The sequence below is a fragment of the Rhinopithecus bieti genome, unplaced genomic scaffold (genome assembly GCF_001698545.2).
Source record: "Rhinopithecus bieti isolate Rb0 unplaced genomic scaffold, ASM169854v2 scaffold_66091, whole genome shotgun sequence".
Classification (NCBI taxonomy): Eukaryota; Metazoa; Chordata; class Mammalia; order Primates; family Cercopithecidae; genus Rhinopithecus; species Rhinopithecus bieti.
This window is the reverse complement of record NW_016824853.1, coordinates 113,592-131,954: the sequence shown is the minus strand read 5'-3', so window position 1 is coordinate 131,954 and position 18,363 is coordinate 113,592. Positions and strand designations below refer to the sequence as shown.

General features: G+C 46.1%; 1 protein-coding gene across 5 annotated transcripts in view; it reads left to right on the top strand.

Moving 5' to 3' along the window:
• TBL1X (transducin beta like 1 X-linked) overlaps nucleotides 1-18,363 on the top strand; it is a 234,818-nt gene that overhangs the window by 153,148 nt on the left and 63,307 nt on the right. For 3 of the 5 annotated variants that reach the window (XM_017862668.1, XM_017862670.1, XM_017862669.1), the window contains one exon: nucleotides 9,507-9,614. In XM_017862668.1, the coding sequence (XP_017718157.1) occupies nucleotides 9,557-9,614 (58 nt within the window). In that variant the 5' untranslated portion in view covers nucleotides 9,507-9,556. Of the gene's footprint in view, nucleotides 1-8,843; nucleotides 8,989-9,506; nucleotides 9,615-18,363 lie in introns of all 5 variants that reach the window. The other 2 variants (XM_017862666.1, XM_017862667.1) reach the window with 1 other exon arrangement.

Here is an 18,363-nt window from a genome sequence, read left to right as displayed (position 1 = left end):
TTTTGAGATGGAGTCTCGCTCCGTCATCCTGGCTGGAGTGCAGTGGCACAGTTGGGTCACTGCAACCTCCGTTTCCCAGGTTCAAGTGATTCTCCTGATTCAGCCTCCTGAGTAGCTGGGATTACAGGCGCATGCCACAACACCCAGTTAATGTTTTTGTATTTTTAGTAGACATGGGATTTCACTATGTTGGCCAGTCTGGTCTCAAACTCCTGGCCTCAAGTAATCTGCCCGCCTCAGCCTCCCAAAGTGCTGGGATTACAGGCCACCATGTCCCACCAGGGGTGATTTTATTCTGTGAAAAGCGGTATTCCTTTTCTAACACAAAACCTCTCCTCTGCTCTGCCCTCCCAACCCTGTAGCCTCATTTCCTGTGTAGTTGTTTTCATACTGATTATCTCTGAAGACATTGCCAGGTTCTTTTTGTTTGTTTTGAGACAAGGTCTTGCTCTGTCACCCAGACTGGAGTACAGTGGCGCGATCTCGGCTCACTGCAGCCTCCGCCTCCGAGGTTTAAGTGATTGTCGTGCCTCAAACTCCCGAGTAGCTGCGAATACAGGGGTGTGCCACCACACGTAGCTAATTTTTGTATTTTTTGTAGAGATGGGTTTTCACTGTGTTGCCCAGGCTGGTCTCGAACTCCTGGACTCAAGTGAGCCACCATGCCCAGCCAACATTGCCAGGTTTTCTTTACATTTTAATAAATATGAAAATAGTCCATGTTCAGAGTAGAAAATACACAATATGTAGAAAGATACACATGCAATTGGGAGCCGTGCTTTTCCCACACAGCCCCCTGTCATGGACATTGCCCCTGCCTGAGATGCTGTTTTCCTGGCCGCATCTTACGCCACTAGTTTATTCCATATTTAAATGGAGGTGTCACTGCTCGGCATTGGAGCTCCAGTAATGAAGAAATAATTCTTTGATTATATTTATCATTTCAGACCACTGACTCCAAGTAAATAAATATAACCATAAAACTAATGGGAAATTTTTCTTTGCGGGGAATATTTTCTTACAGAAAGTATTATATATCTGATAGTGGGTAAATGGAGAGAAGTATATGAAAGAAAGCAACATAAAATATTTTTATGCATTTCTCCCCAAACTTTTCCTCTATATGTGTTTTCCTACAGGTTTAGGTCAAACTGTAACCTTGTTGGCCCTCTTTTCTGTTTTGTTATAGTCCCCTGCAACCCAGTTTGGGACGTATCATAAATATCTTTCCATTAAGCTAGCTTTGAAATTTTTAACTTTCGATGGAAGAGCACAGCGTTTAATGTCAAGCAATGTAACTTTCAATCCTGACTTCGCTGGGATTTAAGTTGGTTATCTTCCCTAAGCCTTTATTTGTTAAACCTATAAAATGGTAATAAGAGTAATGGTGATATTTATCTCTTGGAGTTATGACTGGTGAGATCGATCGTATCCTGCACATAGCACTCACACCTGATAGCTAGTGTACAATACATGCCGTGCGTTGGTTTCTAAAGTAATCTTCATGGTGGCCTGATAGTTCCCGTATGTGTTCACTGCCATTTATTTCAAGAACCACACATTGACTTCTTTACAATTACATAGGATGAAAAGACATGCAAAGTGGTAAAACAAGCCTATGTCAGCCCCCAGCTAAGCTGCTCCCCAAGCAGATGTTAGAAAAGCTGTATTGGGATTTATATGTAAACTTTATACATACATTAAAAATTCTGTCTTAAGCTAGCTACTGATTGTGAAATGAAAATAAACTCAGTTTACATCTGAGCAGAGAAAAGAGCCGCTGCCTCCAAGTGGGCAGACTTTGCTCATTTCCGTGAAGCTACTTGGAGAAAGAAGTGCCCTTTAGAGGCTGAGGTCAGTTCAAGCAGCTCTTCAGTGACCCTGGCTCGGTCCAGTCTGCATGGAGACAAACCCTAAAGACCTGAGCCTTGTCCAGACCATCCTTCCAAGCAATGGATTCTTCCAGCACAGACGCCAACAGCCTAACTAATAGCAGAAATGACACTCACTCTCTCAGGTCCCTTCAGAAACCAAGGGCTGCTTTAGAAGATCTTAAAAGACGTGTACATAACAGGGCAAATGACTGAAAGATAAAGCCTCCCCTCCAATGATGTCAGAGGAGCTCCCGTGCATTGCCCTTCCTGCAGTACACGCCCCCTTCATCAGCTTATGCTTCTTTCGCTGTTTCAGAACACGGCTGGCCTCTTGGCAAGAAACAAACTTGCCCTTTCTGTCCTTAACTACCAGCACCAGCTCACCAGCAGGCCCCATGTGATTCTACTTTTTAAGATAATTAAAACAGCAATTAAGATTTTTGTGGTTTGGGGCCAGTGTTCTCCCAGAGAATGATGGCATATTGAGTGCTCTAACTACATACTCAATGAAATGAAACTCTTAAACAGCCATTTCTCCTGGGACTAAATTCTGAACTGTTTTGTGAAGGGAACTGCGAATTAATAGGACTTTTGGCCACCTTGAAAGCAAGGCTTAAAAAAAAAGAAATACTATAAATAATTTCCCCTTCAGCTTCTTGACGGCTCTAAACCCCAAATTATCACTTATATTGAATTATTTATCTTTAGCAGAGAAACTTCAGAAATGCCATCAGCCCATGCTCATTTGTTCTTCTTTGCCTTCTGTAAGCAGCACAGTGAGAGAATGTTGTGGCTTTAACCCAAAGTGGAAGGTGGTGGTTTCCTTTTTGCGCAGTCACAACTCCAAACACCTCAAATCAACCTAATTGAAGGTGTCTTTAATCAAAGCTGGGTCAGGCAAGAAAATAAACACAGTTGCTCTAATTAAGACTCCCCTCTCCTCCCGCTCCTGTTTGGGGCCAGGGAGGAGCTGTGAGTGCTGCCAAAGCTCTCCTTTATTTTAGAACTGGAAAAATTGGAAAACATCCACAGGAGTTCTCAGAACTCGAAGGCTGGAAGCGGATGCTGTTCGGGAAACCAGTTAGGTGTTAGAATGCGGCTTGTGTCTCCAGCTGTACATACTAGAAAAGAATGCCCAAACACAGGCCTCTGGTGGTAGTTCTTTTTGGGGGGGGTTGTGTGTGCCACCTTGCCTGCCTGACATTGCTGATGAGCCAGAACGAGGAATTGAGCCCTGAGTGGTCATGGACAAGGCAGATGTGTGTTTCCCTGATCCTCTCCTGCTGACCTTTCAGGTCTCTCTTGGGGAATTGCTGGAGGGGCTGAGATACCAGCTCCCACATACGGGATATTTTCTATGCATTGGGCTCTGCATAAAAGCATTGACTCCTCACACTCTCCCCTTGACATAGGGGCTATTTTTACTCAGTTTAGAGATGAGGAAACAGCCATGTAACTGACCCTCCAATCCCAGGGCTGGAAAGTGGTAGAGCTGCCCCTAGAAGTCAGGGTCTCTGGCGCTTAGCCAAAGGCTGCGTGAATCCCACATCTTTTCCTGTTCTCCGTGGCTCTCAGGACATGATCTGCCTTATCTCTAGCCAGTAAGACTATACGGATGGGGACTCTCACTTTGATTTACCCTAACTTTATTGTAATAAAGTCATAACTGTCATAAGAAGTAATAGTTGCAATAAAAAGTAGTAATTCTAATAAAGCATGAACGTTCCAAACTCCATGTTACTTGTCCACAAAAAATTGTTCTTGGCACAGAAGACAAAGGCAGACTTCTCCCCACAGACTACATAGCTGTCAGTGGCACTTTGCTTTGAACCTTGGTATAGAGGGCAGTCCTCATGCCCTGGGCTGAGGGGTGCATGTGACACATCATTAAAAGTCAAAACATTTTCATAGAGCAGGTCCTCCCCACATGTCCACACAGAGCTTCTGTGCTTCTCTCCTCTTTCTCTGACTTCTTCCAAAATCGTGGGTCTCGTCTCCAGAATTTAACTTGTCTTTCTTCCAAAACGTCCCTCCTCTTCAGTGAAGAAAGGTGCTTGTGGACTGGCCTTAGGAAATGTCGCCCAGACAGGAACGGCACACCAGTGTGCCATCACTCAACCCAGAAACGAGGTTTGCAGTGGCCTGCTCTCTGCTTGAGAGTTCTGCTACACTACGAGTACCACTATAATATTTATTTGTGGTAAAATTAAACCACAAAGCCCCGGGTGGGGGATCCATCATTTACCATCTTCCTGTGAAATTTAGTTCTGGTCTTGGAAAAAAGAGGAGGAGGAATCTTTATTCCCAGCCTTGTGTGTGTGGTGAGGTTTGTCTGGAACAGTGGTTCTTGCAGAGGAATACTGGCCGGGTATTGACTTGACTCAAAAAACGGAAAAAGATCCATGAAAACAAGCACCACCTTCAAGTGAGCCGCTTAGAGATAAGCACAGCCAAACACCGGGACACCCAGCTGATGGACGCTTTCTCTTGATTTTGGTGTGATGAAGCCCACAGAGCTGAAGGGCATTAAATACAGCTGTTGGGGTTAGGGATCCATTCAGAGAATATTCTCATGCTTGTATCTAATAATCTAAGAATATATATGTAGATTCTACAATTTTGGAATTAGATTTTAAAAGAAAATAAACATTTAAAAGCTAGTGAAGTAAATGTTTGTTGGGGGAGAAAAGTTTGATCCAAATATTAAATCAGTCTTAAAAAATTAATATATGTTCTTGAGATGGAGCAGTCAGTCTTACCAAACAACATTACGTCCTGGCTCGATTGCAGGCCAGAGATAGTTTTTGTTTTGTTTCCTCTGCTGCTTAGAAATCAAAAACCCTTTAGAAAGTTAACAATGTATTGGGGAAAGCATTCCAGTCCTTGGACCCTAACTTATTATACATTTAAAGACAATGAATCTGTGATCAGAAAGCAGAAAGCCAGAGCTGAAGCAGAAGGTTTTCTAGTTGGAAGAAAGAAAGATGCATAAAGCAAATTAGAGGAATGGACTATTAAAAATGGCCTGTAATCCCCATCTCCTCGGGATCTTATATTCTCATTCTCCATAGTTCTATACAAACACATGTACAGACACCTGTATTTATCACAGATGCTCCTGGGGTGGGGAATATTAACCAGGCTATGTATACAGGTGTTTCATCTCCACAAATCAGGATATCTTCTCTTCTTTTGAGGCAAGATCTCACTCTGTCACCCAAGATCTCACCCCACTCACTGGAGTGCAATGGCATGATCATGGCTTACTGCAGCCTCAGCCTCCTGGGCTCAAGCAGACCTCTTGCCTTAGCCTCCTGAGTAGCTGAGACCACAGGCATGTGCTACCACACTTGGCCAATTTTTTTATTTTTTTTGTAGAGACGGCATCTCCCTATGTTGCCAAGGCTGGCCTCTAACTCCCAAGCTCAAGCAGTCCTCCCATCTCGGCCTCTTAGAGTGCTGGGATTACAGTCATGAGCCATCACGCCCAGCTGGTACGTTTTCAATGGTCAGGTCACCAAGCGGTGTCTGAGCCGGCACCAGTTGCCTTACTTTATAAGTGGAGTTCATTTCAAACACAAAATGCTAATTTTTCCTCTAAAGAGCAATGGTTCTTGGCCAGCTGCAGTTTTGCAATGTGGGACATTTGGCAACGTGTGCAGGCATTTTGGGTTGTCACCACTGCAAGGGGGTAGGCGGAGTCCAAGGATGCTGCAGAACATCGTGCTGTGCCTGGAACAGGCTTGCTTTTTTTGTTTTTGTTTGTTTTTTGGTTCTTTTTTCCCAGAGTAAAAGAGGAAAGGAGCTAGGCAAACAAGATGGGAAGCTGGGGTGTTTGCCAGGTCCTGCCAGACATAGTTCCTCTCTGTGCCTCAGTTTCCTCTTCTGTAACATGCAGAGATGAGATGAGATGCTCTCCAAGATCGGTCCTTTCCAGCTGCCCTCAGTGGGAGGTGGCACCGTGCCCTGCTTCCCAGGCTGACTCGTCCTTTGTAATTCTCATCCTTTCCACGGGACTCCAGATTCATGCCAGTCCTGCTAGCCCTGTTGCCCTGTTCCTAAGCCTGTCCAGAAATCCTCGGGACTAAGTGAGGCTGAAGCTATAGCGCTCTGCTCTTCCTACCTTTTTAAGAGGTTCTTACATTTTAAAACTTCAATTTTCAAACACTCACTGGCCTACAGAAAAGATAAAATAAAAGCTGTAATTGTGAAAATGTAATTGCTCAACTTCAGCTCATGCTCCAGATCAGTGATTTTCTCTTTTAGCCAAACTTCTTTATAATTATTTCCTTTAGTTTTATAATAGATTCTTCAAAATTAATTTCAAAAGTCCTTATCTACAGTCTTTCACAAATGTATGTATAGCCTAGAGAATTTTGGTAATAATTTTGTAATACATTTATATTGAGATTTGTAGCTGCCAGCCTTTTTTTTTTTTTTTGAGAAAGGGTCTCACTTCCATTGCCCAGACTGGAGTGCAGTGGCATGATCGTGGCTCACTGCAGCCTCGACTTCCCAGGCTCAGATGATTCTCCCACCTCAGTCTCCTGAGTAGCTGGGACTACAGGCATGCACCACCACACTCAGCTAGTTTTTTTGGGTTTGTTCGTTTGTTTGTTTTGTTTTGTTTTGTTTTTGTAGAGTCAGAGTTTTGCCATGTTGCCCAGGCAGATCTCAAACTCCTGGGCTCAGGCAATCTGCCTGCCTCGGCCTCCCAGATTACTGGGATGATAGGTGTGCACCACTGTGCCCGGCCCAAGATGTTTTTTCAGTCCATTCTTTTTGCTCCTCCTGGTAACCCTTCGTAGCAACCAGCCTTCCATTGTTCAGTCACCAGAAGTTAATGATAGAAAACCAGAGATTTTCAGCTGTGCCGGATGTAGAGAGAAACCTAAACTCTATACATTTGCTATTGGCCCTGTGTTGCCGCAGTCACTGCAGCACTCAGCATCACCAGAAGCCTGCCCAGTGCTGCGACATTCTTTAGATAGATTTTTGTTGTTGTTTTATTTTGTCTCCTTAAATAATATCTAACTTTTCATTAAATGGTCATGCTGTGATTTCATAGCTTCTTTAGTCTCTAATATTTTCTTCTGCATGCTGTCTTTGGAGAGACCTCTCCAGAGTTCAAGCACAAATCCTAGGACAGATGTGTATTTTGACTGTCAAATTTTCATTGCAGGATGTGCAGAAGTACAGAAATGGCACCAAATTAAGCAAGGAAGATAAGAATTTTTGAATGACAAAGTTCTGGCAACTATAAAATAAAGTCTATTAAGAGTGCAAAGTGAGAGGTGGAATGACGCCAGGGCAGCTGCATTCATTATCTCTTGCTGGATAACAGACGACCACACGTTTAGCAGCTTGGAAACAACACACATTCATTCTCTCACCATGGCTGCGGGTCAGGGGTGCAGGCACAGCACAGCTGGGGCCATTGCTCAGTGTCCCACAAGGTTTGGTCCAGGTGTCAGCCGGGCTGCACTCTCCTTTAAGCTCAGAGCTTTTCTTCCAAGCACAGGTTGTTGGTGGAATTCAGTTCCTGTGGCTGCAGGACTGAGACCCTCAGCTCCCTGCAGGCTGCCTGCCATTGCCCGGACAGATCACGCAATGTGGTGTTAGTAATCACGGGAGAGAAGTATGGTCAACCTTGCCATATAATGTAACCTAACCTAGGGAGTGGTGCCCCATCTCCTTGACATATTCTGGAAGCAAGTGACACATTTTGCCCGTCCTCAAGGGTCGGGAGTATACCAGGGCAGGACTTTGTGGGGGTGAGGTATGTCCCTGGCGGTAACCACTACTTTGAATCCTCCTATTAAATGTAAAATATCTTCCATCTTGAACATATACTTTGCACTTTTTTCCTCTGAGCAAACAAAAACTTAATCCTCATTCAACAATGAAAGTTTTGCTGCCTGTAAAGATACTTGAAAATGTGTGATACAGACACCGAAGGCAGTTCCCAAACAGCCTAAAGATGTTTAGTGCTGGCTGGGGGTGGCAGCTCACGCCTGTGATCCCACCACTTTGGAAGTCTGAGGCAGGTGGATCCCGTGAGTTCAGAAGCTCAACACCAGCCTGGGTAACAGCAAAACCTTGTCTCTACAAAAAGAACCAAAAAATGAGCTGGGCGTGGTGATGCCCACCTTTGGTCACAGCTACTCGGGAGGCTGAAGTGAGAGGATTGCTTGAGCCCAGGAGGTGGAGGTTGCAGTAAGCCCAGATCATACCACTGCTCCCCAGCCTGGGCAACACAGCAAGACCCTGTCTCCAAAAAAAAAAAAAAAAGAAAAAGAAAAAAGAAGAGGCCAGGCGTGGTGGCTCACGCCCGTAATCCCAACACTTTGGGAGGCCAGGGCAGGCAGATCACGAGGTCAGGAGATCGACACCATCCTGGCCAACATGGTGAAACCCCGTCTCTACAAAAAATACAAACATTAGCCGGGTGCAGTGGCAGGCACCTGTAGTCCCAGCTACTCAGGAGGCTGAGACAGGAGAATCCCTTGAACCCAAGAGGCGGAGGTTGCAGTGAGCTGAGATCGTGCCACTGCACTCCAGCCTGGCAACAGAGCGAGACTCTGTCTCAAAAGAAAAAAGATGTTTAGTGTTGGTGACATCATTGACATTAGTTGTGGCCTTTCTGGGGCTGCCCAGCTGTTTGGAGTGAACAGCTCTTACTGATTGATGAATTCTGGTTTGTTCACGGACAGCAGAGTTCTTTCCTTGCTTGTTCCCTTTGGGCTGGTTTGCTCTTGTGTCTAACCGGGTGGTGTCTAAGAAAACCAGACTCTGTCTTGGCTGTCTCACACAGAAGCCCCTGAATGTTTTACTGCCCATCCTCCCTCCCCAGATTTCTGCCTGCCTCCTGGGCACCAGAAGTCTTAGCCAGACAGATACAGCAGGTTCTGTGGTGAAACACAAATGACAGAGGTGCTCCCTGCCTTCTGTGTTCTGGTTTTCCACCAGGAGCCCTGGCCTCCTTGCAGAAACATCGAGGTGACATGTAGCATGACCGAGCTCGCTGGCGCCTCTTCATCGTGCTGCCACCGCCCTGCAGGAAGAGGGGCCATGCAGTCAGTCTTGCACCACTTTCAACGTTTACGAGGGAGAGGTACTGCGGTTCCTCATGTGGCCAGGACCGTGTGGTCACTCTTTGGGGGTGTTGACGTGGCCGCGGGTGTACTTGGTCACCTCTCCATGTGTCCAGAAAAGTGCTCAGGGTTGAATTCAGCCACGTCTGCCTGAGTGCACTTTGGGATTCCATTCCTGCCGCTTGAGGGGCGCACTGCAGATCCCTGCATGCACAGAGCTTTACTGAACACAAAGTCAGTTGTTCGTTGCCGTGCTCTGTTGCCCCTGCTTCTGGCTTTGTTCATGTGGTTTTTGCTCAATTCTTCCTTGGCCTTAGAAAATAGGCCAACTCTTGTTTTTTCGGAAAACATTTCACCTGGCATGTTTTTATATCTATAATTATGAAATTTTTATGTAATCACTAATTACAAATATAACACAATCAGTGTTAATTACCTTCATGTGTATAATAGCATGGATATATATTTTCTTTAATCATCTCAAAGAAAAGAGAAAAATACAAGCAGTGTTTCAAAACTCTCTTCTCTTTTTGAACAGAGGGTGGCTCCCACTTCATCAACACCTCATCGCCGCGAGGTGAGGCTAAGATGAGCATAACCAGTGATGAGGTGAACTTCCTGGTGTATCGGTATCTCCAGGAGTCAGGTAAGAGGCTTGGTTTTCTGTTGGGAGGAAATTTATCTTCAGCATCTCACAAGCAGAAGGATCAACGCTTAATTCAAAACCAGGCTGTAGAAGAAGAAGAAGAGCTAAGAAGGTTCTTAGTGCTGATGGGGAGAAGAGAAGGTTCTGGAACCGTGCCATCCCCGGGTGGAAAGAAGGAATGTGTTCTTTCTTCCCTTGACACTTCTGTGCAGATGAATCAGGCGGGAATCAAGAGTGGTTGTGGTGAATGTGGAAAGGACGGAAGCAGTGTGGGGCCCTTGGCCTCCACCTCGACAAGGGCATGCATGAGCTGGGGTGTGTGTTTGAATCTCTTCAATTCTGCTCCAGAGATTTATTCAGCTCTCCAGCCTCTCCTACTCCCCGCCCCCAAATGGGCTGCTAGGCCGTTTTCTAAAACTTAGGAATCGTCCTAGCATCTTCCAACATTTTTCATGACCACTGAGACATTACTTTATGGTTAGTAAGTAAACAGCCGATCACATGTATTCCTTGTTGACAAAACAGACCTTGAGCTGAGCAGTTGCCCTCCTCCGCCAGCAGAGAAGTGGCAGGAGGAAGCCACAGAGCCCAGGGCTTGGGTTCTGGCCGGGCTTTTAGCCTGGGTTCGTGGGATTCCTCCAATAAGTCATTTAGTTTCTAGAGTGAAAGCTTATTTTTTACATTTTAAAACTTAGAAGATACGTAATTTAAGACTTACAAAACAACATTGGTGCCAAACGTCCTGATACCCACCTACCCATTCCACTTAAGAAACAAACCTCTCAGGTGCATTGGAAACCCCGCCCATGTGTGCCTCCCCCCTTCCTCGATGATAATGACCCTGGTGGGCTTGCTGAGTGTTATCTCCACGTGTTTGCTACACGTAGCCGTTTTCCTAAGCAACATACAGTGCAGGTGAATTCGTTTCCTAGGGCTGCTATAGCAACGTACCGCAAACTGGGGTGGCTTAAAAAGAAATATGTTGTCTCCTAGTTCCTAAGGACAGAAGTCCAAGATGAAGGTGTAGGCAGGTCGATTCCTTCTAAGGGGAAGTCTCTCCTGTGCCCCTGCCTGGCTCCTGGGGCCTTGCTGCAGTCTTTGGATTCCTTGGCTTGTAGGCGCACCACCCTCGTCTCTGTGTTCAGATTTGTCCACATTTCCCTGTGGTTAAAGACAGATTGGATTCGGAATTTTCCCTCCTCCAAGACAACCTCATTTTAGCTATTGTTTTTGAATACAGCAATAATTACATCTGCAGTGACCCTGTTTCTAAATAGTGTCACATTCTGAGGTGCACTGTTGGTGAGCACTTCAACCGGTGAATTTGTGGAGGAGGGGGCACACTTCAACTCGTAACAGTTGGTTTGGGATCTTTTTAAGCTTCGTGTCCTTGATATGAGATTGTATATATTCTGGAACTTGATTATTTGAAAAGGAAACCCCAGTTCCTACGCCTCCTCCTCCCAGAGATGCGTGCATTCGATTTGAGGGAAAACCAGTCTGCGATCCTCTAGGTGTGGGTTCTCTCACAGCTGGCCTGGTAGGGTAGGATGTAGGCATTGGAGCCACACAGAATGGCTCGAGCTCTGATCCTCAAACAAGTCTGAGTGAGGCCTATTCATTAGAGCCTGGGTTTCCTTGACCAGGCAAATGTGGTCAAGTATGTCGGGCATGTAGCACATTGTAAGTGTGTGCCTTCCCCATCCAAGCCTGGGTCTCTGTCCCGTGCACTCCCAGCTAGTGTTATTCATGGAAAGGACGCGTTCTTTCTGCATATATATCAGATGCCTGCGATTGGCTGTTGCCAGAACATAGTATAAGAAACTGGTATACAAAACAAAATATGTACTGCCTCACCCCTGGAAATCAGGGAAATGATATCCGCTCTGCTAATACGTCAACCTCAGTTCTTAGAGCAGCACAGGTGGTCTCCCGCCTCAGAGCTCAGAGCTTTCCAGAGGTGCCTGCAAATGGAAATCACATGTACCAAACCCTGCTTCCCCGTCGACTTGTGGCATGGAATTTGAGATTCTTTCCATTTAGCAACACCTGTGCACAAGGACACGATGAAGGCCAAAGAGACTCACAGCTCTTGTGTAAACAAGTCCCAGGCTGGAACTGTCGGGTGTGAAGGACCACGTGCTCCGTAACCTGGAGACAGCCGTGCTGCTGGCTGGTCCCCAGGGCCACGGAGCATGAGCTTTGCTGGCTTCTTGAAATAAACGCAGAAACCCCCATCCCTCCCCAGAAAGGTCGGCTTCCTTATTCCGTGTTTGTTTATGAAGCTTCGCTAACTAGGCAGCTGAGAGGGAGAATCGGAGCACAACAATGCATAGACCTTGGCAAATGTCAACTGTGTGTAACATCTGTGAGCTCCGCTCCCGATTCATCAGTGTCACTAAAGTATAATAACACTTCTTAGGCAGAGTTGATATCGAAGAGAGAGACTATTGCACTTTCTTCAGCTCACTATGTGCATTGTGGAACTTTTTAGAGCACCCTACAAGGTTATATTCAAAGGAAGAAGGGAGCAAAGAAATACTTAATGTTGAAATGTTCATTCTGGAGTTATTTTCTGTTTGTCTCAAGTCCTAAAGTTTTGGTTAGGTCAATAGTCATTGAGCCCCCATCAAGAAAGCGTACCTTCTCAGCCTATCGCTCTCTCCCTTCTACCTTAAATAAAAAGGAAAATATTTCCCTGATCATGCTTCCTCCTCAAGCACCTGTACTCTCATTCCTGCACCTCGCCAAACTCATTAAAAACAAGTTCTGCGTCTCAGAAGATGATTCATTCCTCAACTCCTTCCAGTCTGGCTTTCTCCACTAGAAGTTGTCAGTAAATTCTGGGTTCTCAGATCCAGTGATCTTACTGCAACTGGCATTCCTCCTTCCCTGGTCATCCCTCCTTACCTGTGTGTGGCAGGAAGCGGGTGGGGCTGGGGGTGGGCAGTGAGGAAGGGAGTAGGTGTTTCCCTGCAGTGCAGTAAGGACAGCTGCTTCGTGGAAGGTCTACTTAGAACACTCAACCCCACCTTCCAGGTGCAGTGACGGACAAGTTTTTCAGAGTCACCAAGCATGTAGCCTGAGCCCTGCTTCTCTACCCTGGACCCAGCAGACCAGTTGCCATTCCTGTCCATCCGTTCATCTCCTTCACCAGTGTCTCTCTTCCTCCCCTCTGCCAGTATCCATGGTGTCAGTTAGGATGCATTAGGCTGCAAGGAAGGGAATCCTCAGTGGAGCACTGATGACCTCAGATAGCAGGGAAGCAGGGTGTTGAAGAAGGATCCAAGACACATCTCTTCAAACTCGGGAAAGAACCTCAAAAACAGACGTGTTTTGTTCCTCTGCCCACAACAGGCAGAAGTCTGGCTTTTAGCAAACCACATATATTTCCCTACCTGTGTGGATTAGTGGATTTTCATTGTTGCCCTTGTTACTTGTCCAAAGCAAGGGCTTTGCCCATCAGAAGCACTCAATGGATGTTACCCACAGGTGACATCTCATAGCAGCAGACTCATGGCAGTCTGAAAGAGGAAACTAGTTAAAGCAAGAATGTTAAGTAGTAGGGAACTTCTGCATTACCAAACTCTAGTGCCAAAATGGATTTGTTGGGTTTTGCATGAGTTCAGCAGTCTGGCTTTGACAGGTGATATGGTTTGGCTATGTCCCCACCCAAATCTCATCTTGAATTGTAGCTCCCATAATTCCCATATGTCATAGGGAGGGACCCATTGGGATGTCAGTGAATCATGGGAGCAGGTTTTCCTGTGCTGTTCTCGTGGTAAGTGAATAAGTCTCACGAGACCTGATGGTTTTATAAAGGGGAGTTCCCTTGCACACCTTCTCTTTCCTGCAGCCACGTAAGATGTGACTTTGCTCATCATTCACCTTCTGCCATGATTGTGAGGCCTCCCCAGCCATGTGGAACTGTGAGTCCATTAAACCTCTGTCCTTTATAAATTACCCAGTCTCAGGTATGTCTGTGTTAGCAGCATGAGAACGGACTAATACAATGCGTGAGTCCATTGGCCTCTGTCTTACGGGATCCATTGCCCGGTCACTTGTGCTATCTGGGCAGTTTTAATTTAAGAATCACATGGTGGCCATGTGCCTTTCCCATGAGCTCATGTTACCATCCCAGGAGAAGAGAAGCAAGGGAGTGAGCCCCTATAAATGTGCACAGCCTGCACCTGCTGTAGTGAGCAGCTCCCCAAATGCTTGGGGAATCGTGAGTTGTTTGCCCCGCATATTTCTGAATACAGCAAGGGAAGTGGAAGTCCGTTTTCCACTTAGTATGGAAAGAGAGAAAATTTGGCACGTGAGTCCCTGTAAACATATTATTTCCTCTGGGACTTCATCCCAAAATCCAAACTATAAAGAAAACATGTTCTCCCAGACCCACATTTTTAGCATAAATTAAATAATTCACAGGAACTTGCAAAACAGTATAAGGAATACAGGGGAACAGAACCACAGATTCAAACTGAATTTAACTGAGAAAGAGCTGCCTGCAAGATAATCGGGTGATAGATTCAGGAGAAAGGAAGGTACTATGAAAAATTTTGTTTTTTGAGTGAGACCCTCACGTACACTGAGGGTCTCACTCTGTTGCCCCAGGCTGGAGTGCAGTGGCATGATCACGGCTCACTTCAGGCTCTACCTCCCAAGCTCAAGTGATCCTCCCACCTCAGCCACCCGAGCAGCTGGGACTACAGGCTTGTGCCACAAGAAATTATGCCCAGCTAGTTTCTTATTTTCTATTTTATTTTATTTGTAGAGACAGGGTCTCACTGTGTTGCCCAATCTGGTCTCAAACTCCTGGGTTCAATAGATCCTCCCGCCCTGGCCTCATAAAGTGCTGGGATTACAGGCATGAGCCACCACATCACCTGGCCAAAAACATTTTTTAAAGAAAGAGAAGATACTGTCTGAAGAGGAAAGAAGGAAGGAATGTATAGAGCTGGCTTGAGCATAATGAACACACAGAGCAGTTCTGTCATCAAAATTGCCTTGTGTCCCTTTGTACTCAGCTCCTCTTCCACCCCCGCCCTGCCCCTGGCAACCACCACTGTTCTGTCCCTAGAGTTTTGCCCTTGCAAGAATGGCATAGAGATGGCATCATACAGTGTGTAGTCCAGAGAGTGTGACGTCTTTCACTCAACCTCATGCGTTTGAGATTCATGCGTGCTGTTGTGTGCACCAGCCATTCATTCTTGAATAGCTAAGTGGTATTCCATTTTGAATGCTGTTTCCACGATTTGTTTATGCATCCTCACATTTGCGTTCTTTCCAGGTTTTGGTGATTCCAGCATAAAGCTACAAAAAACATTTTCATACAGATCTTTTGTGTGAACGTAGGTTTTCATTTCTCTTGGGTAAATATCTAGGAGTAGGGTTAATGGGTCATGTGATAAGTATAGGTTTCACTGTATCAGAAACCAGTACATTCTTTTCCATCTAAGGCAGAGGCAGGACACATCATAAACATGAGTGGTTTTATAGAGATGAGCTGAGTCACAGAGCTCCTTTGCCTGTCACACAAGGCATATTGGAAAGTATGTAAAGGGATATTAGCCCTGGCATATATATCTGCAGGATGCTCATGGAGTGTGATTCTTCTTTGAGGATTTGCAGCTAGCCTTGTGGACTAATTTCATGAACCTGTCAGGGTCACAGTTTCCATGGGCAGACGTGAATGTAACCCAGGTCGACTGAGTGACAGAGCGTCCTTGTTTGCATACCTTCCCCTCCTTAAGCAGTGCCGTTGGTCTGACCTTCTGCTTAAAAACAGAAAACTCTATACAGCCTCATCAGTCCTCCGGTGGATACACCCAGGCATCTGGGCATGGCAAAGGCCGGGCTTCCAGATAGCGCGATTCTGCAGGCTGGGCCCTATGGCAGCCGCAAAAGCTCTCTGTGCATTTGCCCACATACGCATGGTATCAAAGTCATCAAAAACCCAGGGAAGTATTTCCCTACCTGGAGCTTTGTGACTGATGTCCACCCACTGCCAGGAACAGGCAGATGAGTAATAAAGACCATGTGATGATGGTGGTGGCGACAGTACTGAAGAAAAAGCAACACAAGTAGAAATAGAATTTCACTAATGTTGTGTCCAACACAAGGACGTTACCAAGTTCTGTGTCCATGACGGCAGTAATTTTAAACACTGTAGCTACTAAAAGGAGCTTGTCGCCATAATAAATGGTAAAAATTCACTTCTCACACACGTTGAATTCCCAGAGTGAGGAACTTCTGGCTTAGCTGTGAAGATTTAAAGACCCTAGAGGATGATTGAAAACTCCTTATTCAGTGGAACTTATGGTCTGATTTGCCCTGATTTGTAGCTGAGAGGCCAATTTTTTATACATATTTCTTGCCTCCATTAATGTCACCAAACATGGGTTATTCAGACTGAGAGTATCACTAGTTATCAAAAGTGAGCGTCTACACTCTGGGCACTCTGTTTTCCTAAAGAGCCCATTTCTGCACACACAACTAACTGGGTAGAAGTAGGCATGCTGCTTTTGTTTACATAATGTATCTATGGCTCTGTGTTATGTGTCATCCTTGCTCATGAGGAGGATAGTGCTATGGTCCCAACGTTTCTGTCTCCCCAAATTCCTGTGTTGAAATCCTAACCCCCAAGGGGATGGTATTAGGGGCTGGGACCTTAAGGAGCTGATGAAGTCATGAGGAGAGCTCCTTTGCCCCTTCCACCACGTGGGAACACAGTGAGAAGGCGCCGTCTGCGAACCAGGAAGCGGGTTCTCACCAGACACTCAGTCTGCCACGTGTTGATCATGGACTCTAGCCTCCAGAACTGTGAGAGACACATGTTGTTTATAAGCCACCTACTCTGTGTATTTTGGTAAAGCAACATAAACAGCGTAAGATAATAGTGAAACAGTACATCCACATGCCCAGACTTTCAGGGTTGTGAATATATCTTAGTGACATTTGTCATTCATTTTGTGAAGCTTCTATGCCAAGAAAATCATTAATAAGAAAGATTTCTACCCAGTGTGGTGGCCCACGCCTGTAATCCCAGTACTTTGGGAGGTTGAGGTGGGCAGATTGCTTTGAGCCCGGGAGTTCAAGACCAGCCTGGGCAATAAATACAAAAATTAGCCAGGTGTGGTGGTTCATGTCTGTAGTCCCAGCTACCCAGGAGGCTGAGGCAGGAGGATTGCCTGAGCCTGGGAGGTCAAGGCTGTGGTGAACCATGATTGTGCTATTGCACTCCAAACTGGGTGACAGAGTGAGACCTTGTCTGAAAAAAAAGCAAGAAAGAGTCTTGCTGGGTGACACACTTCACCTGCAGTGCTTCTCTCTGGTGGCCATGCCATTCAGGTGAGTTAGCGTAAGAGGAGTGCATGGAAGAGTGAGACCTCAGCGGCCTCCTCTTTCCACAGCAAACCCAAGCACAGATAAAAGGCTGTGCTGAGCGCCCAACACACAGCAAGGTTATACTGTCCAAAAAGAGTACCTGGCAGATGACCCAGCAAGTTCACAGCGGGTAAGCTGGTGTGGATCTTGGTTAGAGTGAGGTGGGGTGCAGGGAAAGGTTCCCTGTTCTTCAACACTTTCTACAAAAACATGAGACTGAGGGTGAAGTGGTCCCCTCTGAAAAAGCACCAGGTATCTTGTGGGGGCCTGATGCTAAGGGATAGGCTGTAGCTCATGCCCTGTAGAAGAGAACACTGCTCAAAGTCAACCAGTCTGGATTCAGGAGGGGTCTTGGGAGCTTCAGTCTGTCCGTGGAAGAAGCACTTCCCTGAGGCTTCCCTGTGTTCCAGTGCCCTTCATATCCTAGGCCTCTGAGCAGGGTGCGGTCAGTTGAGTGGGTGGTTCCCCTCACCTCCTGCCGGCCTGGCATTTCATCATCCTCGAGTTTCTGCCAGAGTGGAGGCCAAGCTATGTGCTGGGCTGATTCCTCCTGTTGCATCTGTGAGCTGCTATTGTGAGGATGGTGGCTTGAGAGAGCTGAACAGAAAGACATGCCCCCTCCTTTCCAAGACTGACCTCGCACTGTAGAGGAGCAGTACAGGGTCCTTTAGAAAACCTCAGCGGAAGCAACCCAGATGTCCATTGACAGAGGAAATTCCATCAACAGAACGTGTCCATCCATACAGTGGAATATCGTGGCTCAGCTTTGAAGAGGAAGGAAATTCTGACACAGGCTCCAACACGGATGACACTCGAAGACATTATGCCAAGTGAAATTAGCCAGTCACAAAAGGCAAATACTGTAGGATTCCACTTAGAAGGGATACCTCGAGGAGTCTAATTCAAAAAGACAGGCAGTGGGAGGGTGGTTACTGGGGGATGGGGAGAAGCGGGAGATGTGGAGTTGCTATTTAATGGGTACAATTTCCATTTTGCAAAATAAAGTTCTGGGGATGGTTGATGGTGATGGTTGCACAGTAGTGTGAATGCCCCTAATGCCACTGAACTGTGCACTTAAAAATGGTTAAGATGGAGGCCAAGGTGGGAGGATCACTGGAGGCCAGGAATTCAAGACAAGCTTGGACAACATAGTAAGACCCTATCTCAACACCAAAAAAAAAAAAAAATTCAAAAATTAGCCGGACATGGCTCACACCTGCAGTCCCAGCTACTCAGAAGGCTGAGGTGGGGGGGATCACTTGAGCCTGGGAGGTAAAGGCTGCAGTGAGTTATGATCACACCATTGCATTCCAGCCTGGACAAAAGAGTGAGACCCTATCTCTCTCTCTCTCTCTCTCTT